Genomic DNA, 16,321 nt, shown 5'->3' on the forward strand with positions numbered 1-16,321 from the left:
AGAGGTATTTTGGCTTCTAGACTAGTATTGCTTTCTTCCACAAAAAGCACTGAAACCTATTTTAGCCATGTACAATTAGCACCTATATTAAAGGAGAAGGAAAGGCTAAAATTAAGTAAGCTTTATTAGAAAGCTCTATATAAATACACCAGTAAAACCCTCAAAGTAATGCTGCTCTGAGTCCTCTGTCAAAAGAAACACAGCATTTCTTTCCTTTTATTGTGTACACATGGGCTTCTGTATCAGACTTCCTGTTTTCAGCATAAACCTCCAGGGCAGGGCTTGAGCATGCTCAGTTTGCTCCTCTCCCCCTCCCTCCTCCCATCACTGCTGCAATCTGAGCTCAGAGCTGTAAGTGAGCAGGGAGAGACTCAGGCAGGAAGTGATGTCACACCAAGCTTATATGGCAGCTTCTATCCTAAACAAACAGAGACAGCATCTAGAGCTGTTTACTCCGGTATGGTAAAGCATTCTGCAGAATAAATATAGCGTTTGGCAATAAACTGTCTTGGAGATTTCCTTCTCCTTTAATGAACTGTCATCTCTATAATGGTAAAGCAGCTAACGATTACCTTTTAAAGGATGCAAAGCTTTGAAGCAATTGAGATATAGGGAATTAACAAACAGTTCTTGGCTGTATGTACAAACTCTGGTTTAAATCATTAATATCGTCAGGGTTTCAGGGTATAAGTTCCCCTTAGCCGGCTCGCCCTCAACAGTGTGATAGGGATTTATAAATATAAGGCAGAGTGGGACCTTACCTGCCTCTTTCAACATTTGGCACCAGGAATGCTGCTGTAGCTCCACCACCCTGAGTCTGTTCTCAGTACCAGTCACTGCTTTTTTCTCTTCTATTGTAATCATATGTCAGCATCTGAGTGGTTTGTTATCTATACAAACTATGTTTAAGTATTTGGCTTGCCATTTCATTCAACATGCCAGCCATGATTGTGGTAGCTGGCATTTGGGTTCTTTATGTCTGTTATTATTTTATTGGTTATGGTATGATGGATTACTTGGTTTAATGAAGCTGTGGACCTCCAATGTAACTTGATCTTCTGAATGTCACTTACTTGTATTATTCAGGTGCATTTGTCTCCCATGCCACTTCCAGGCCAAACACAGAATTCAGATTCCAAACAGAGAGGAAGCACACCAACCATTTTAAAGGCAATTGCTGTCATGCTTTGAAACTCCACCCATCCAAAGTACACTCTGATCTGAATGGGGTGCATTTATCAACATTAGGCACATTTGTACCTGGGCGTAATCAATGGTAACCAATCAAATATTTGCATGTATTGTTCTACATGCAGCTGGCTGGAAAAAAAGATAATAACAATAAGAGAATCACTAGTTAATTGCTAGGGATTACTGCCCAGATGTTTGCAAATGTTGATAAATGACCCTGGCTATCTTCTTTCATCCTCTACATCGAATATTGTCTAGTTTTGTAGTATGGTGAGTCTCCATTTGATATAAGTCACGTCTGCCTCCCCACAGTCTTGGAATGTGTTTCTGTCCCATTTATGTTGTGTGCATAATCTGATTCATCTGTTGCATCAAAGTGGATATATTGGATCACATATAATGCATGTCCCATGCATGCTGAGTGCAATTTTCATATTCCTGAAAGGAGGCTGACTGCTAATTCATAGCAATAGTAAATCAGTGAAAATAAAACAAATGTATATACTTTGTATGTGTGCAAGGTTTTCCACAATCGATTACACAAGCCAGATACACTATTTGTGGGTTAAAGCATTTCATACGTAACACACAATAACAAATATTTTATTGATAATGGACCAGTGAAAATTGAAAAACATTTCAGATCCACTTGTTGAAACAAATAAAACAGGAACAATCTGAAGATCATCAAGTTAAATGTCCAATTTATTATCTTTTTTTGTTTTGTAATAACTTGAAAACTGGAACAAGCCTTGTTTTAAACGAGCGTACAAATGAAATGGCAGACACATGCTGAACTCAACATTGTGACAATAAGGTAAAATGAAGAGGCCATAATTTTGTACAGAGAAAATAAGAAAAAAACAATAAATATTTCACTAAGCCATGTTGAAATGACCTCTAGCCGTCCCAACATTTTATCCATAATAAAAAAAGTGCTCTTGTTTTTTAAACAGAGCACAAATACCAAGCAATAATAAATAGTTCCAAACTTGTAGTAAAAGACGAAAACCTCCAAGTAAACAACAAAAGCTCATACAATAATAGAAAAAGGTAATAAAAATATTTTGCCTTGCCATACAAATGCAAACAAATTAAGTGACATTTTGCTTTGCAGTTCTAAAATACATAGAGCACCATAATGATGAGGCTGCTGCAATGAACAATGTCTTGGACTGTCTTTTATAGTGGGCTGGGATGAAATACTGGTGATGACCACAGAGAACTAGAGTGTAGGAAAGGGTGGACATAAAATAAAGAGCAGCTTACATATTGTGCTTGTGGTCAATGTTTTAAAGAATTGACTTTTTTTTTCATTCTGTGCACAGCCAAAACATTACATTGTGCTTATTTATCTTGTTCTGTGAATAGCTAATAGGATGCATATCATTAACCTCCAGAGTGCTGCAGGGTTTCACTTAATTGCAAACCGTATTGGCGAAGAAAGAGGTTACCCAGATCTGCTGGTGATGTTTTCTTCAAACAAACATTGATGGCATATAATCAAAATTAGAATTTGGCCACAGAGTCGCCTGAAGTTGCAAAGCACTGTGTACATGACAAGCTGTCATAATAATAATAAATGTGGCCTTGTAGGAAAAAGGCATAAAGTTCAGAACTCCCATGCTGCACTGGAAAATGATAGGTCCTGCAGTTGTAGCGACTTTGTTTTTGTATTTATACAACAGGATTTCATCTCAGCCCATCAAACATTCATGAGTTTATGGAATGTACAAAAAGGAATGGAGAGCAAAGCAGATATGACGTGAACTGGCAAGACCTGTGTTCAGAATAGGTCCTGTTCTAACAAGGGATGGGATGACCGGGCCTGGACCACTGAATTCATTAACACAATTGCATCTGTTTCGACAGAAAAATCACTTTTTGTTGTGTACAGTAGGTTCAACAGATACCGGTGGGACTGTGGAGAATTTCTCACTCTATAAGAGGTTCCTGGAATATTCACGAGCATACATGGAATGTTCTCATAGTATTTATACAAAAACTGATTTTATTTTACAAGGGTAGCTAGTACCAATCAGTCCATACCTGCTAAGGCCTTGATACAAGGTCCAGGCACCAAGGGGGGTGTTACATCCCTGTACGAACAGTACTTTTTTTTATAGGCCAATAATGACAGAAAATGTACAACTTAAATTACCAGTGAACAAAACATTTAAGAAAGCTGTTTTGTTTCATTAACCTGGATGTTGTTAAACAACCGCCTTTTTTCTGTACAGTAGGACTTAATTACAAATGATTTATTTTCTGTTTTTCTTTTTTTCTTTTTTTTTTGCAATATTTTATCCTGCCAAATTAAAAAAATATATTATGGCAGCACATTTCCTTTTTTTCAAATTCACTAACAAAAAGGTACAATTAATCCTTTTAAAAGGACAAGCGTACAGTTAAAAAATTACAAGCTCCAGTAAAAATACAGCAAGTGCCTACATTATGTGAACCAATCAATATCAATATCCATTCCAGAGGGGAAGAGGAGAGAAAAATAAGCACAGGTCAGAAATGTGTTTTTTTTTCTGCAAAGCAATAACAATATTAAGCACTTTTTTCTACTTACTTTTTCTACATGGTGTAGCAATCACCTTTTTTAATCCCCAAATACAAGTTTCTATACATGTCCAAAAAAAAATTCAACACCCAAAGCAGAAAAAAAATACTAAAACTTAGACTTTACAATTACAGTGACAAGAACAAATTTATAGACCCACCATTTAAATTTTACTGCAACATTTTCAAGGATTTTTTTTTCTGATTTTGTAAAATGCCCAGGCATTCTCAATTATTACAAATACTGGTCCACTTTTACAGTAATCAAGAAATTTTAATATATATAATATATACTAAAACCCCCGTCACCAAAAGAAAAACAATATACACATGGCCATTATGGCATTTTATAACCTATTAAGCAAACTTTGAAAAGAAAAGATCGTCCAAACACACATACACACAATTATATTTTTTTTTACCCTTGTACGTATTGAATACTGTAAACGTATTTTAAGACAGAGTGCACTAAATTTAACGATAAAAAAAATTAGCCGTTGTTCCTGAATTGTTTTTTCCCCCATTCAACGATAACTGGTAAGTTGTGTCATTTCATTTTTCAATTCAGCAGTAAATAATTTTCATTCCGTTTTCTAAGCAGCGTTGTCCTGAAAAAAAAAAAGCTGACAATAAATCAGCCAGAGAACGTTCAAAATTGTGCTGGGTAAACATCTTCATTAGATTGGGTCTTATGGCAATAATGTGTCCACTATCTTCAAACAGGAGTTTTATAAGTAAATGTGGCTTTTTGTTTTTTTGTTTTTTGTTTTTTTAAAGAAATGTACTTTTCTTGTATTACTATTTTTAGAAAGTCTTTTTTTTATGTTTCACAAAAATGTTTTGCATTTTGTCTCGAGAGACTCAGATAGGAAGATCAGTTTTCAAGGCACTCACAACAAATTGAATGGCAGTAGACAAACCGTCCAATAAATTATATATATATTTATATATATATATCTTTTTATAGTGCCAGCATTGTGAATGCCATGCTTAGCAACACTGACACTTAATCTCAGATGTTCCCTTATAGAGGTCACCCACCAATGGGTTGAGTAGGAGAATATGCTGTAATTTCTTGTTCAGAAGCCATTTAAATGAAAAGAAAAAAAAAGCAAGTTATAAAGTGCGGTCAACATAATTAAAATGGGTAACCTTTTGTTCTCTGCTGTCCTCCTGGTGCACACAAAGAAAAAGAAAAGAAAAAATGGAAAAAGGATCTTAAAAGCAGGTGTCATTATTTTAACTTGCATTATTTAGAATAAATAACAGTTTCAATCATTATCCCAAGTACCCTGAACTCAGTAACCTATTACAATACCACCATTTATGGACTTAATTGTGGCGATGACCCTTCATGCTTTTAATGCTGAATCAACTGCAAACAATTGTAGGTGCATTCTATGTTAAAAAAAGGTCCACAGTAATTAATGCTTTTCTCTGCAAGTGTAACCAGGAATCCATTGTTCTACAATGATATTCAGGTAACCCTGGCAGTAAAAAGGGTTTAGTTTACATCTGTGGGCTGTATGTTTTTCTCTACTAAATGCATCATTTTTATACTACCTGTGCAGCACTAATTCTGCTATGAAATGTAATATATGAAATACTTTGGAAATACAAAGACATTGTGTCATTGTTAAGTGTTGCATATTCCAAATGTATACTTTCTTATTATAGGTTGTGGCTTTTTAATCCTTAAAATGGCAAAATTGTGGCATTGCAAGTTACATTTTATTTGCTGTATACAAGATCCTATCATGCCATACAATTAAGTGCTAATAATTTCAAGATTGTAATCTGCTGTGAATTTGTTGTGATCTATTTTAGGTAAAATGACATTTTAAACAATTTAAAATAAACAGCTAATGGCTTCTTTGCAAGAAATTACAAACGTTTAGCTTAAATTCCAGAAATTGTAGCAGCCCACAAAATGATAATTTAAGATATGTCTCTTCCCTACAAGGATAATGATCTCAGGCTACTACTGGGTTAAGGAATAGGTAATAAGCCCATTTTGTTCTAGAGGGGTATGGCAGCACTGTAATTGAACAGGTTGGTAGCCCCTGAAGTCCAAAAGGAGATTTTAGCACATTAGAACAAGGGTAAAAGAAGAAATTTAAACAGCAAGGGGAGAAATTGCCTGCACATGCCAAAATTACAAATAAAACCCCAATAAATACAGAAATTATTGCACAGTTAAAAGGCTCCACAATTACTGCCTTATACAACCCTCAGGTTTAATAGAAATTTAGACACAGGTTATATTTTAAGTGCCACATTTGTGACGCTTAACATATTTATGCTATTTTAAGGAGGCAAGTTAGGTCAGCTTTTCTCAGTTGGCAATAGTTAAATCTGTACAAATTTAATGGATACTTAGACCCCTGATTAAACCCATATAGGGGGCCTTAGCTTCTTTCTGCCTGCTCAATTTTGACGTCATTTGTCAGCAAGTGTTCTCCATGCCATTTTTTCATGTGTTTCTCCAGGGTGCTGTAAACACTGAAGGGCATCTGGCAAATGTCACAGCGGTAGACCTCCTTACCTAGCTGGCCATGCGTTTTCATGTGGCGTGTCAGCTTGCTGCTCTGGGCACATGCATAGTTGCAGAGCTCGCATTTGTAAGGCCGTTCCCCTGTGTGGCTTCTGCGGTGGACCGTGAGGTTGCTGCAGTTCTTAAATATTTTGCCACAGTATTCGCATGTGTCACTTCTTCTTCCTTCTTTTGAACTTGGTCGGCCAGGCCCCGGTCCACCGATATGAGGTGTGCTGCCGCCACTCGCTGTCCCACTTCGCCCTGAGAGACCTCCATCCAGCATGTCACCTGGTGGTGTAGAGAACCGCAGACTTCCATTTTCTGAAGAGTGTTCAGAAGAAGTTGCAAAAGGAGATTGTCGAGAGTCTGTGAATCCCAGAAATGGATCCTTCATGAAGTGCCTTGATGCTGCATATCCTACCAGCCACTGGGAGTAAACGTTTTCTGAAGGGATTATTGGTGTTGGGGGTAAATCTAGATCTTTCTCAATTTTTATCCTTTTTGATGAGTTGTTTAGTCCAGAACTAGAAATGGGCATTGGCTTTCTTGGGAGCAAGCCTGGAAATGGTTCACCTGGGCCAAAAGTTCCATTGACGGCCCCTTCATCATTAGTGATAATTTCTCTCTCCACTCTATCTTCATGCCCTGGTATTCTCTGACATAAATCTCGTGGATCAGAAGATCGTTTCATGAAATGACTTCTCTTTTGTTTTTCATGTAGCATATCATTATATGCCTGGATGCCTCCTAAATTTACATTATCCATAACTTTTCCAAGAACAAGGGACTTCTCGTCGTGGATTAGCTTTGCTCCATTTTCACGATTGCGGCTCATTTCAGAGTCCATACTGAAGCTTGACTCTGGCCTACTTTCATTCTCTATTTCCTCCTCCTCCTCCTCTTCTTCTTCTTCCTCTTCTTCTTCATTTTCATGTCCTAAAGATGGGTCACTTTCATTCCTAAAATCTGTCTCACTGGATTTCATACCCTCTCCAGTTAGCTCGCTTGTGCCTGGCTCTGGTGAGCTAGTAGCAGACAGTCCATCATCAGACCTTCCAGTCATTGACCCAGCTTTGTGCATATGTGTTTTCATGTGACGTTTTAACTTGCTTGCTTGGGAACATGCATGATCACACAGCTGACACTTATAAGGTTTTTCTCCTGTGTGACTGCGACGGTGGACAATTAAATTACTCTGGAACTTGAAAGTTTTTCCACAGAATTCACAGGATTTGCTCTTTAACTGGGTTTGTGGTGGAGTAGTACTGCTAGGGGGCATGGGTGGCAATGGTGGTGTACTAATAAAAGGTGACTTAGGACTTGGCTGAAAAGGGTTTAACAGACGATGCATAGGATTGCCGCGGTTCGGTGACACTGGAGGAGGAGTGGAGTTGTTCCCTGCTAGTTCTCTTAGCCTTCGGGAAAAATCCATTGCTGGAGATTCAATTGTCATGGGGTTTAAACGCATAACTCTGTCAAAGGCACTAGGATGCTGGGCAACTAACCCCATTTCTTCGGCACTAAGGCGATGCGGGTCCAGATGGTGGCGTGGGGGTGGGCTGAAAAGTGGTGGTGTGTTTGGGAGCCGAGCCTCACCAAAGCCTGGGTGATCACGTAGAATAGGCCCTGTCATTCTTAAAAGGTTGAAGGGATTGCCATCTCCAAGGAAGTTCATCAGAGGGGAAGGTGCAACAGTCTCCGGTCCCAGAGGTGGAGGGATAGTGATACGTGGAGTAAGAGAGTTACTAGATGGGCTTGTTTCCAGGTAGATACGAAATCCATGTGTATTTTGAGCATGCTGAAGCAGGAACCATGCACTGTTAAAAGGCTGCTTGCATGTTGTGCAAATATAGCTTGAAGGCTCATCTTTACCTGCAAAAAAAACAAAAAAAGACAAAAAATAAAATATTGTTAAAATGATTTTGTATTAACAGTTTTACATTAAGCTACTGACTGAATACAAAACATTAAGGGGCACATTTATCAAAATGTGAGTTTAGAGCTTAATACATAAAAACTCATCCACATTCTATTCATTCTTATGGGATTTAGAATTGTATTTATCTATGGGTGAAAGTTAGAACTCACCATTTGATATATACGGTTGTAAAAATACCATAGTGATGAGTAGAACGTTTTATTTATTAAGCTCTAAACTCACATTTTGATAAATCTACCCCTAAATGTGTTACCTTGATTTGCTTTTATTTTTCTGTTCCAAATATTTAATCTGAAATTGACAAAAATCTGTCTGACTAAAAGCTAAAATGCCTGAAAAATGGCAATGTCCAAAACAAAGCAAATAAAAGTGTAAGGTAGGATTTAATAATTTACTGTTTGTGTCAAATATTAACAAATGTTTTCTTTTTAAAGAGTTTATCTATTGTCATATTTACCAGGAATATTTTCTACTTGTCTAGATGTAATCAGGGTTACTTGTCTCCATCTGCCAAATATGGAAACAAGTAAATTATCAAGTCATGCCCCTCCAGTCATGAATGTAAGCAGCAAATACTATTTGTTGGTTTTTGGGAGTTTAAAATAATGTGTTAATGGTACAGTGGTTTTAAACATGTATCTACTTAGCTATGAGAAATTGTGAAACAAACTTAAATTAAAGGGCAGATCATAGGCTTTAACCTATTTTTAAAACTCTTTAAATGGGCCTGTGGTTAGCCCAAAAGATAATAGTCTGTCCCTTGCATGTTTACATATTTATTATTAAGCATTCAGTTGCAAAAAGATGTGTCAGAGTCATACAATTCATAAACAGATGGTAGCATTCAATCAGATTGCTTGTCCAAATTCTCTGCTGTCCAGTGCTATATCTAATTAAAGTAAAGATAGATGGCAAGACTGGAAAAGAGAAGAAATGAAAATAGATACGACTTAGATTAAGAAGCATAGAATGGGTGCACCTGAAACAGAATTAAGGGCCACCCTTATTTATAAAGGTTTGTAAAACATATACCCTATTTTATATCCACAGCTGTCCACTGTAATCAGAATATTTACAAAGACATTAATTGTTTATGCCAGACATTTGCTGAATATGACCCTCTGTTGACATGGTACAATCCCACTGAAAAAATTAGAAAACAATTCCTGGTGTGGATAGTGGTTCGTTAGCTTAATATATGGCAACCCTAATCACCAGATGGATGTAGAGTTTAATAAAGGGGAATATATGGAGCAAGGTAATATTATGGACATTTGATGGTCAGACTCCATACAGCCTATTTAACAATATAGGGTAAAAAGAGATGCAGTATTAACTTGCATTCAAAAACTAAATCATACATTTTTTTATTTTAAAACACCACTGTTTTATTTTTTATTCTGTGGCACTTTTCAGCATTGCAATACCCACTTTATATTCCCTTCTTCCTCCCTTTCTGCTCTTTATTTCTCTGTTCTTGTTATTCCAACATTGTGCATGTGAAATTTACTGATATTTTAACATATAATAATGCAAATTTTGCCAGACACAAACTGTATGGCATTCACAATGTGGAATGGCACTGGCAGTGAGTTATTAGAAAGCATTTACTGAAACCCTGACAAATTTTACAGGAGAAAACCTTGCAGTACTGTCCCACAAAATCTTATTAAACAACCTAATACTAAGGTACAACATATTATTTAGAAAGAACACCCATTGCCTGCACAAAGGAGTGGGTGCTGGTATACTATATGTCTTACAAAAGGTTTTATTCACGTTCTTTATAGAAACGACACCCCACAGGTTCATAAATAGATTGCACTACCAGTGCTTTTGGAGAATGTTTTTACATGGGAAAGCAATATGGCAGCACAGATGCTAAGCATATTAATAGTTTATTAACAAGTGCATTTCACTCATATAACACTTCTGTTACCTATTCTTTGCAGTACGAGGTAAACAGCTGTGAAGAAAATTACACAATTCAAGGCTTGTAGATGAATTTCTAAGGTTTATTTTGCTGTTATGTATGTGGTATATTGTTTGTTTTATTCACTTTGCTTTATTAAACAGCAACCCATTCCCTGCTTTATCAGTGCTGTCATGTTTATCAGTCCTACTAAGATTTAGGAAATATTTCTAAATCTTATTCTAACATCATGTAAATTTAGCTCTATGTATAGTTGATGTTATGGAGAGACTGGATGCTGCATTATATAGGTTATCTAATACAAAAGGGACCCATTATCAGAGCAGAGCAAACAGGCTGTAATATATGTATATTGTGCAGTGTGGCATCAGAGAAAAGTGATCAGGTCTGCTGGGATTTATATAACACAAGAAAACAGCATACATGGAACTTGTAAATTTGCTTCAATTGTCTCTGAAGTTAAAGGTTATTCCCTTGATCTAAGTATGTAATAAAATATAATAGACAAAGGTCGGTGGTGAAAGTGTGAATGTTTAAACTGAGTATAATAATAGAAAATGAGAGGGTAAAAAGTCGACCTTTTAATTGCTGGTGACACACAGAATATGCAGAACAGCTCCCCGCACCCTAGATATGAAATATCTCTTAATGTTATGTTATTTTCATAGCTGTGCTCTTTTATTCAAAGAATCCTTATTTGAACATTCCTTGTGTTGCTCTTTGGAACTCATAAAGAGCATACCTGATTTCTGCTGCCGTGGAATCAAATTGCAGTCATTTGCATACATGCAAATTTGCTTGCAGATGAAAAACATTTTTCAGAGCGAGAAAAACATGCATGTAGCTTGTAAGCAGCTGATTCTTTTTTTATTCTGCAGGTATAGTAAACAGACTGGATTTTGTTTTTTTAGTTCGCCAAAGGTTATAAAGGGGACTTCAGGAAAGCATACAATAAACAGCATGCACAAAAATCAAAATGTTTTTCACTGCACAAAGATTTAAAAATTTAACAGATATTGATATCACCTCAAAACAGCATAAGACAGCTAAGCTGGCAGAAACTGGTGAAAATCGAGGAAAAGACTGGGGACTAAGAAGAGATAATATCCTTTCTTGGCAATGCAGTTAACCCACCTAGAGGCAAAGGTTTCACCTCTCTTGAAGAAGGCAGCCTACTCAGGTTAACCAACTGCAGTGTTAGAATAACTCCTGCCACCTTGTCACCGTGCACAAAAGTCATCAGCAGCTGAATGTTCTTTTCTGCACCGCAATTAAGACAAATCAATACGAGGTGCCACAAATGGTATTTTATTCTCAATAAGAACTCGGGCTGAGTTTATTCAGAATATTTTAGCGCTTCCCTGGGGGATTTTGGTCCAACGCAGATGGCAAATAAAGTACTACTGCCTAGGGCTAGAGCACATTATGCTAATTCTAATGTCAGATGTACTTTAATATACAGCTCTATTTAATCACCCCATTACTTCACATTTCCATATGAAAAACCTGCGGCACTTCTGCAGAGCTTTCACTCGTTGACAATGCCAACTTCCTTCATCTAGCTCACTGAGAAATAGAAAGGAACGCTGGTCAATCTCACTGGGCTGAATGTTCCTGCTGCTTTCACCCTTCCTGAATTTAATATTGGCTGATGGAATGAATAAAGATGCTTCCGGAATGTCAGTGTATGGCACTTCAACAAGTACTAGCATGTAGGATTACACCGGTTGAGGCCAATTCTAACCAAACTACCAGAGTTATTTGTAAAGAGCTGATCTAGCTCAATCCTCATTATCATATTTGCTTCCATAAAGAATTTTCAGATTGATATGAACCAACAGCAAAATAAAATGATATTCACTTGAAAAGTGAACTGGTTCTACTATTTCAGAACTATACACCGATTCTAAATACATAGATGCAAAGTATACTCTGTGGGCTCTTTTTAAAATGCCTCTCCTTTCTATATGTGTCTTAAAATCTAAGTGTCAATATTTGCTCATATTATGGTGAGATATACAAAAATCTTTGACACAATTTTAATGTTAGCTGTCATATATGTATGTGCACTGAACTGGCATCCTATGTAGTTTATTTATGTTTTAGGCATAAATTATTTTACATTTAGTTGTCAATGAGGTTCAGCTAGTACGTTGCCTATGCCCAGTAAACCAGTATACCAGTACATTTGGCTTCCATTATTACTGTCAGTAGAGTTACCAAAGATGGCTGGAGATTTACAGATGTTCTACAATGTTTACTTAATAAATGTGCAAGAAATGAAACAGTTTTAGAAAGTTTAAAAAACAATAAATATGCACATAAAACATAATGTATCCTGCAAACCACAATAACCCATATACAGTATAAGGAACTGAAACTAAACAGTCAAAAGCTAATGCTAGTCTTTTAAAGTCTTTATTTTGGCTTGATATGTCGCCAAATCAGCCTTCACAAATTTTATGTTACTTTATAAAGTTAACATTTTTTTGCTTAATTTTAGATATTTCAAGCTGTCTCTTCAGAGCATATTATTAGTGTCCATTAGAATCCTTATCCCGGTCATTTCCATTAGACTATAATTAGCAATCCTTCAATTCCCATCAAAACCAATGAAAGCAACAGTGATTCTGGGATTTTATTTCATTTCAGATTCTGTTTGTTTCTAAGTTTTTTTGTAAAGATTCCAGCCTAACAACTGCTATTTCATACAGATAATGAATAAAATCATACATCTGAAATTCCCGCTGGAAAGCCGATAACACAGAATAACCCATAATCTCTATCGCCATGCGTAGTATCATGGGGGTTTTCTTAAAACTAGAAATAGTCTAGTTGCAGGTAAAAATAAGGTTGCCCACTGACTGTGATTGCACAAAATACTTTTTAATACTATCATTTAAATTCTACCTGTATTTCCTGTCTTCTTTTACTTGTCTCAAAGACAAGGTTTTAAATTGATAGCACAAAGAAAAATCAAATGTAGTATTAAAGTATATGAAAATATAATACAGGCAGCCAGGAAAAGTTAAATAAATGAATAACAGCAAAAATGCTGCAATGTTCTGTCCTAAATATAACCAATGCATACATGAAAGAAAAAAAATGGATTAGTTAATGGCATGTGGTATAATTTAGGTACAAGGTTCCATCATCCATTTTTTTTGCTGCCAAAATATTGAGGAAAGTGAAACCAGGCAAAACAAACTGCTCTCCTTCTCTGGATCCGTATTCATTACATAAGAGATTGAATAAAAGAATGCTAAGAATCTAAAATCCTATGAGAGCACGTCGCCTTAAACCTATTTTTAAAACAATCAGGGTTGCAATAGCAATACTAGAATGAGAGTCAATTTTTCCTCTATTTGCAGAAGAGCGCCGGTTCTGCTGGAAAGACGCCTGTGTTTTGTTTGGCTCCCGTTCATACACTGCCTTGGCAGGCGTTCCTTGGATAGCACACAGTAAGTATCTCTCTTGCATACAGTAGCTCTCTCATTTCAACCGTCCCAGCCACGCGTTTTCTAATAACACAGTGAGAGCAGCAAAAAATCTTCCTGACTGCAGATCATTTGAGAACGAAAAAAAAATGGTATTCACAAGCTTTTGCTTCTTGAAGACGAGGATGCTCAAAGCTGGTGCAAAAAGCAGTCAGGGAAACACTGGATTTTTTTTCCCCTGCAAATGCATTTTTTAATCTGCTGTGGTTTTCCATGAAATGCTGCAGTTATAAAACAAATCATCTGCCTTCTGGCCAAAATCATAAAACATTCTGACAATTCTGTGAATTTTTAGAGGTCTGTACTCTTATAGGATTGAAGCTGTCTTGTGCTTTTAGTTTGATCCATACAATATGTATTTATATTTATCTGTTACACCCGAAAAAGCATCAAATTTCCCATTTTAAATTCTACTCAGAAAAAAATACAGAAATATGTTCAAACTTTCACACCTGCCAAATTTTGTGAAATGAACATGGTAATTATGGGGTGTGGCCACAAAAATGGGCATGGTCAAAACAATGTCACCGCGCTATGCACAGCAACTTTTTTGTCCCTATTTTCGTTTTCAAAATGTTGGGAGGTATGCATATAATCACTTTACAATTTGGCGATTAATAATTGTATAGCCTCAAATAGGGGATACTTTAGACAACAGGTAACTACTGTTGCATTTCTGTTGTTGTTGTTGTTACTGTTGTTGTTTTTGGTACTATTCCTTATATTTGCCCTCTCTTTTAAGCACCTATCATCTAGGATTTATTGTTCTTCTCTTTTTAAACCGAAGTAGTAATCGTTCCCACAACTATTGTATTATTCAGTTAAATGTAAATTCTCTTCCATTTCTATGTACTATTACTATCCTTTATTCTTCTATCTTTTAACCCCCCATTTTTGCTTTTTACTGCTTCAAATGAAGTTTATTTTGTGATTATTTCTCTGGTAAAACATGTAACCCAGTACTGCAAAAAAGAAGAATTTGAAGAATTCATCACTCAGAGAAACTCTGACTACACTACAGCAGTTACAACACTAAGGAGCTAATGGGAAGATTTATTTAATAACAAAAATTTGGCCCCAGTTCTATTAAGCCATTGCAAACAATCAGATATTTGTTTTCAACAAATGACCAGTAAACGCTACCTGATGATTGTTTGCTATGGGTTATTTGACCTAGTGCAAATTTTGCAATTGTATTACATTACCCCCATAATTATTTGCCCTGTTAAGAATGTCAGAAGGTATAGCCAAAAGCCAAGATCATTATTTTTCGGTGGTCCAGCTGGTGCCAGATCCATGAAGTCTGTCACACAGTGATTTTCTAAATAAAGGAACAAATAAAGTGCCAACTACAGTTGAATGAATGCACAGTTTGAATAGCTGCACAGTTTGCACATGTAAATAACATCAGCAAATTGTATCCAGTCCTCGGAACAAGATTGAATATGTTCCACAGGTGAAGGAAGTACCTTCAATTTATGAGAACAGGTAGTAGTGTTGTAGTTGTCTGTGAATAAGTTTGAGGTTACCCTCGGCACGCAATAAACTGGTACTCATATTTTTCTATTAAAAAAATGAAGAAAGATACATTTGTTGGCAAATGTTCCCTATTACAAACATAATATGAAGCATTTGGTACTGTGCAATGCAGACAGTCAAGATGCTGTGATATAGTCACAAGAAACTGCTACATTACATGGCTCTGCAGTCATTTCCCAGTAACCCAGCAATGTATATAGACAGACATGAACAATCAATATGAGGCTAACTGTCACAGTTAGGAACATTAATATCAATTCTTGAGAAATTGTTGCCAAGGTAAGGAGGTATGGCCATTCTCATGCTTATTTATTTTCATATCTATCTTTCCTTACAAGGAGAATGTAAAAGATTATTATCTTGGTATCTGAGATACTTTCTTTTGCACAAACTATGAAGTGCTTTGCTGTGCTTCCTAGCACTTCATTGATTGTGGGACGCCTTTACGAAAGATGTTTGAGTTTTATGTCTTGAGCAAGGAAGGTCATTGTCATAAACATGGTATTTACTGTAACTCTTTGCCTGCAGTACACCTGCGTTATTGCAGTTTTTGGTTATAATAAACAACTAGATAGACAGAATAAATCACTGGTTTATTGTCTCTTTCATAGCAACATGCAAACCTCAAGTAAAACCCTTTATGTCAAGTAGATGGACAATAAATATCTCTTGGTAAATATGCTTTTTTACCAGGTGCTAAGATGTTTCTTTAATGCTAGGATGCGTTTTTTTGTGGGCAGTAATTCACAGTCTTCATGTGTAGCTTTCAAAAGTGTGTGCAGGGCACAGTAAGGAAGCACTATTCCTCCTAGATAAATATCTTAGAAAAAAAAACCCAGGAAAACAATTAAAACTAGAAGGTAATAAATGATGAAGAAGCTTATGAGCACAGCTCTGGCTAACTTCCCAGTGTTCATTCATGCATCACAAAATCCCACAGCTCAGAGTCTTTTAGAGGGCAGCTGGGCAGTGAGGATGTCCACAGCAATATAAATGTGAATTAGATATGATCGAAAATGCTCATCGCATTTTCAACAGTACATGCAATTTTTCCCCTTCTAAAATACATGACAAATGATCCTGTTCCTAAGCAACTGAACAGATGAAGGGATTTTGAA

General features: G+C 36.3%; 1 protein-coding gene across 4 annotated transcripts in view; it reads right to left on the bottom strand.

Annotated features, from left to right (window-relative positions):
• Positions 1 to 1,878: 1,878 nt before the first annotated feature.
• The window catches only part of bcl11b.L (BCL11B, BAF complex component L homeolog), a 73,010-nt gene continuing 58,567 nt past the window's right edge, over positions 1,879 to 16,321 (bottom strand). For 2 of the 4 annotated variants that reach the window (XM_018230496.2, XM_018230495.2), the window contains exon 3: positions 1,879 to 8,167. In XM_018230496.2, coding sequence (XP_018085985.1) covers positions 6,168 to 8,167 — 2,000 coding nt within the window. In that variant the 3' untranslated portion in view covers positions 1,879 to 6,167. The remainder of the gene's footprint in view (positions 8,168 to 16,321) is intronic. The other 2 variants (XM_041573032.1, XM_041573031.1) reach the window with 2 other exon arrangements.

The sequence above is a fragment of the Xenopus laevis genome, chromosome 8L, assembly GCF_017654675.1.
Source record: "Xenopus laevis strain J_2021 chromosome 8L, Xenopus_laevis_v10.1, whole genome shotgun sequence".
Lineage (NCBI taxonomy): Eukaryota > Metazoa > Chordata > Amphibia > Anura > Pipidae > Xenopus > Xenopus laevis.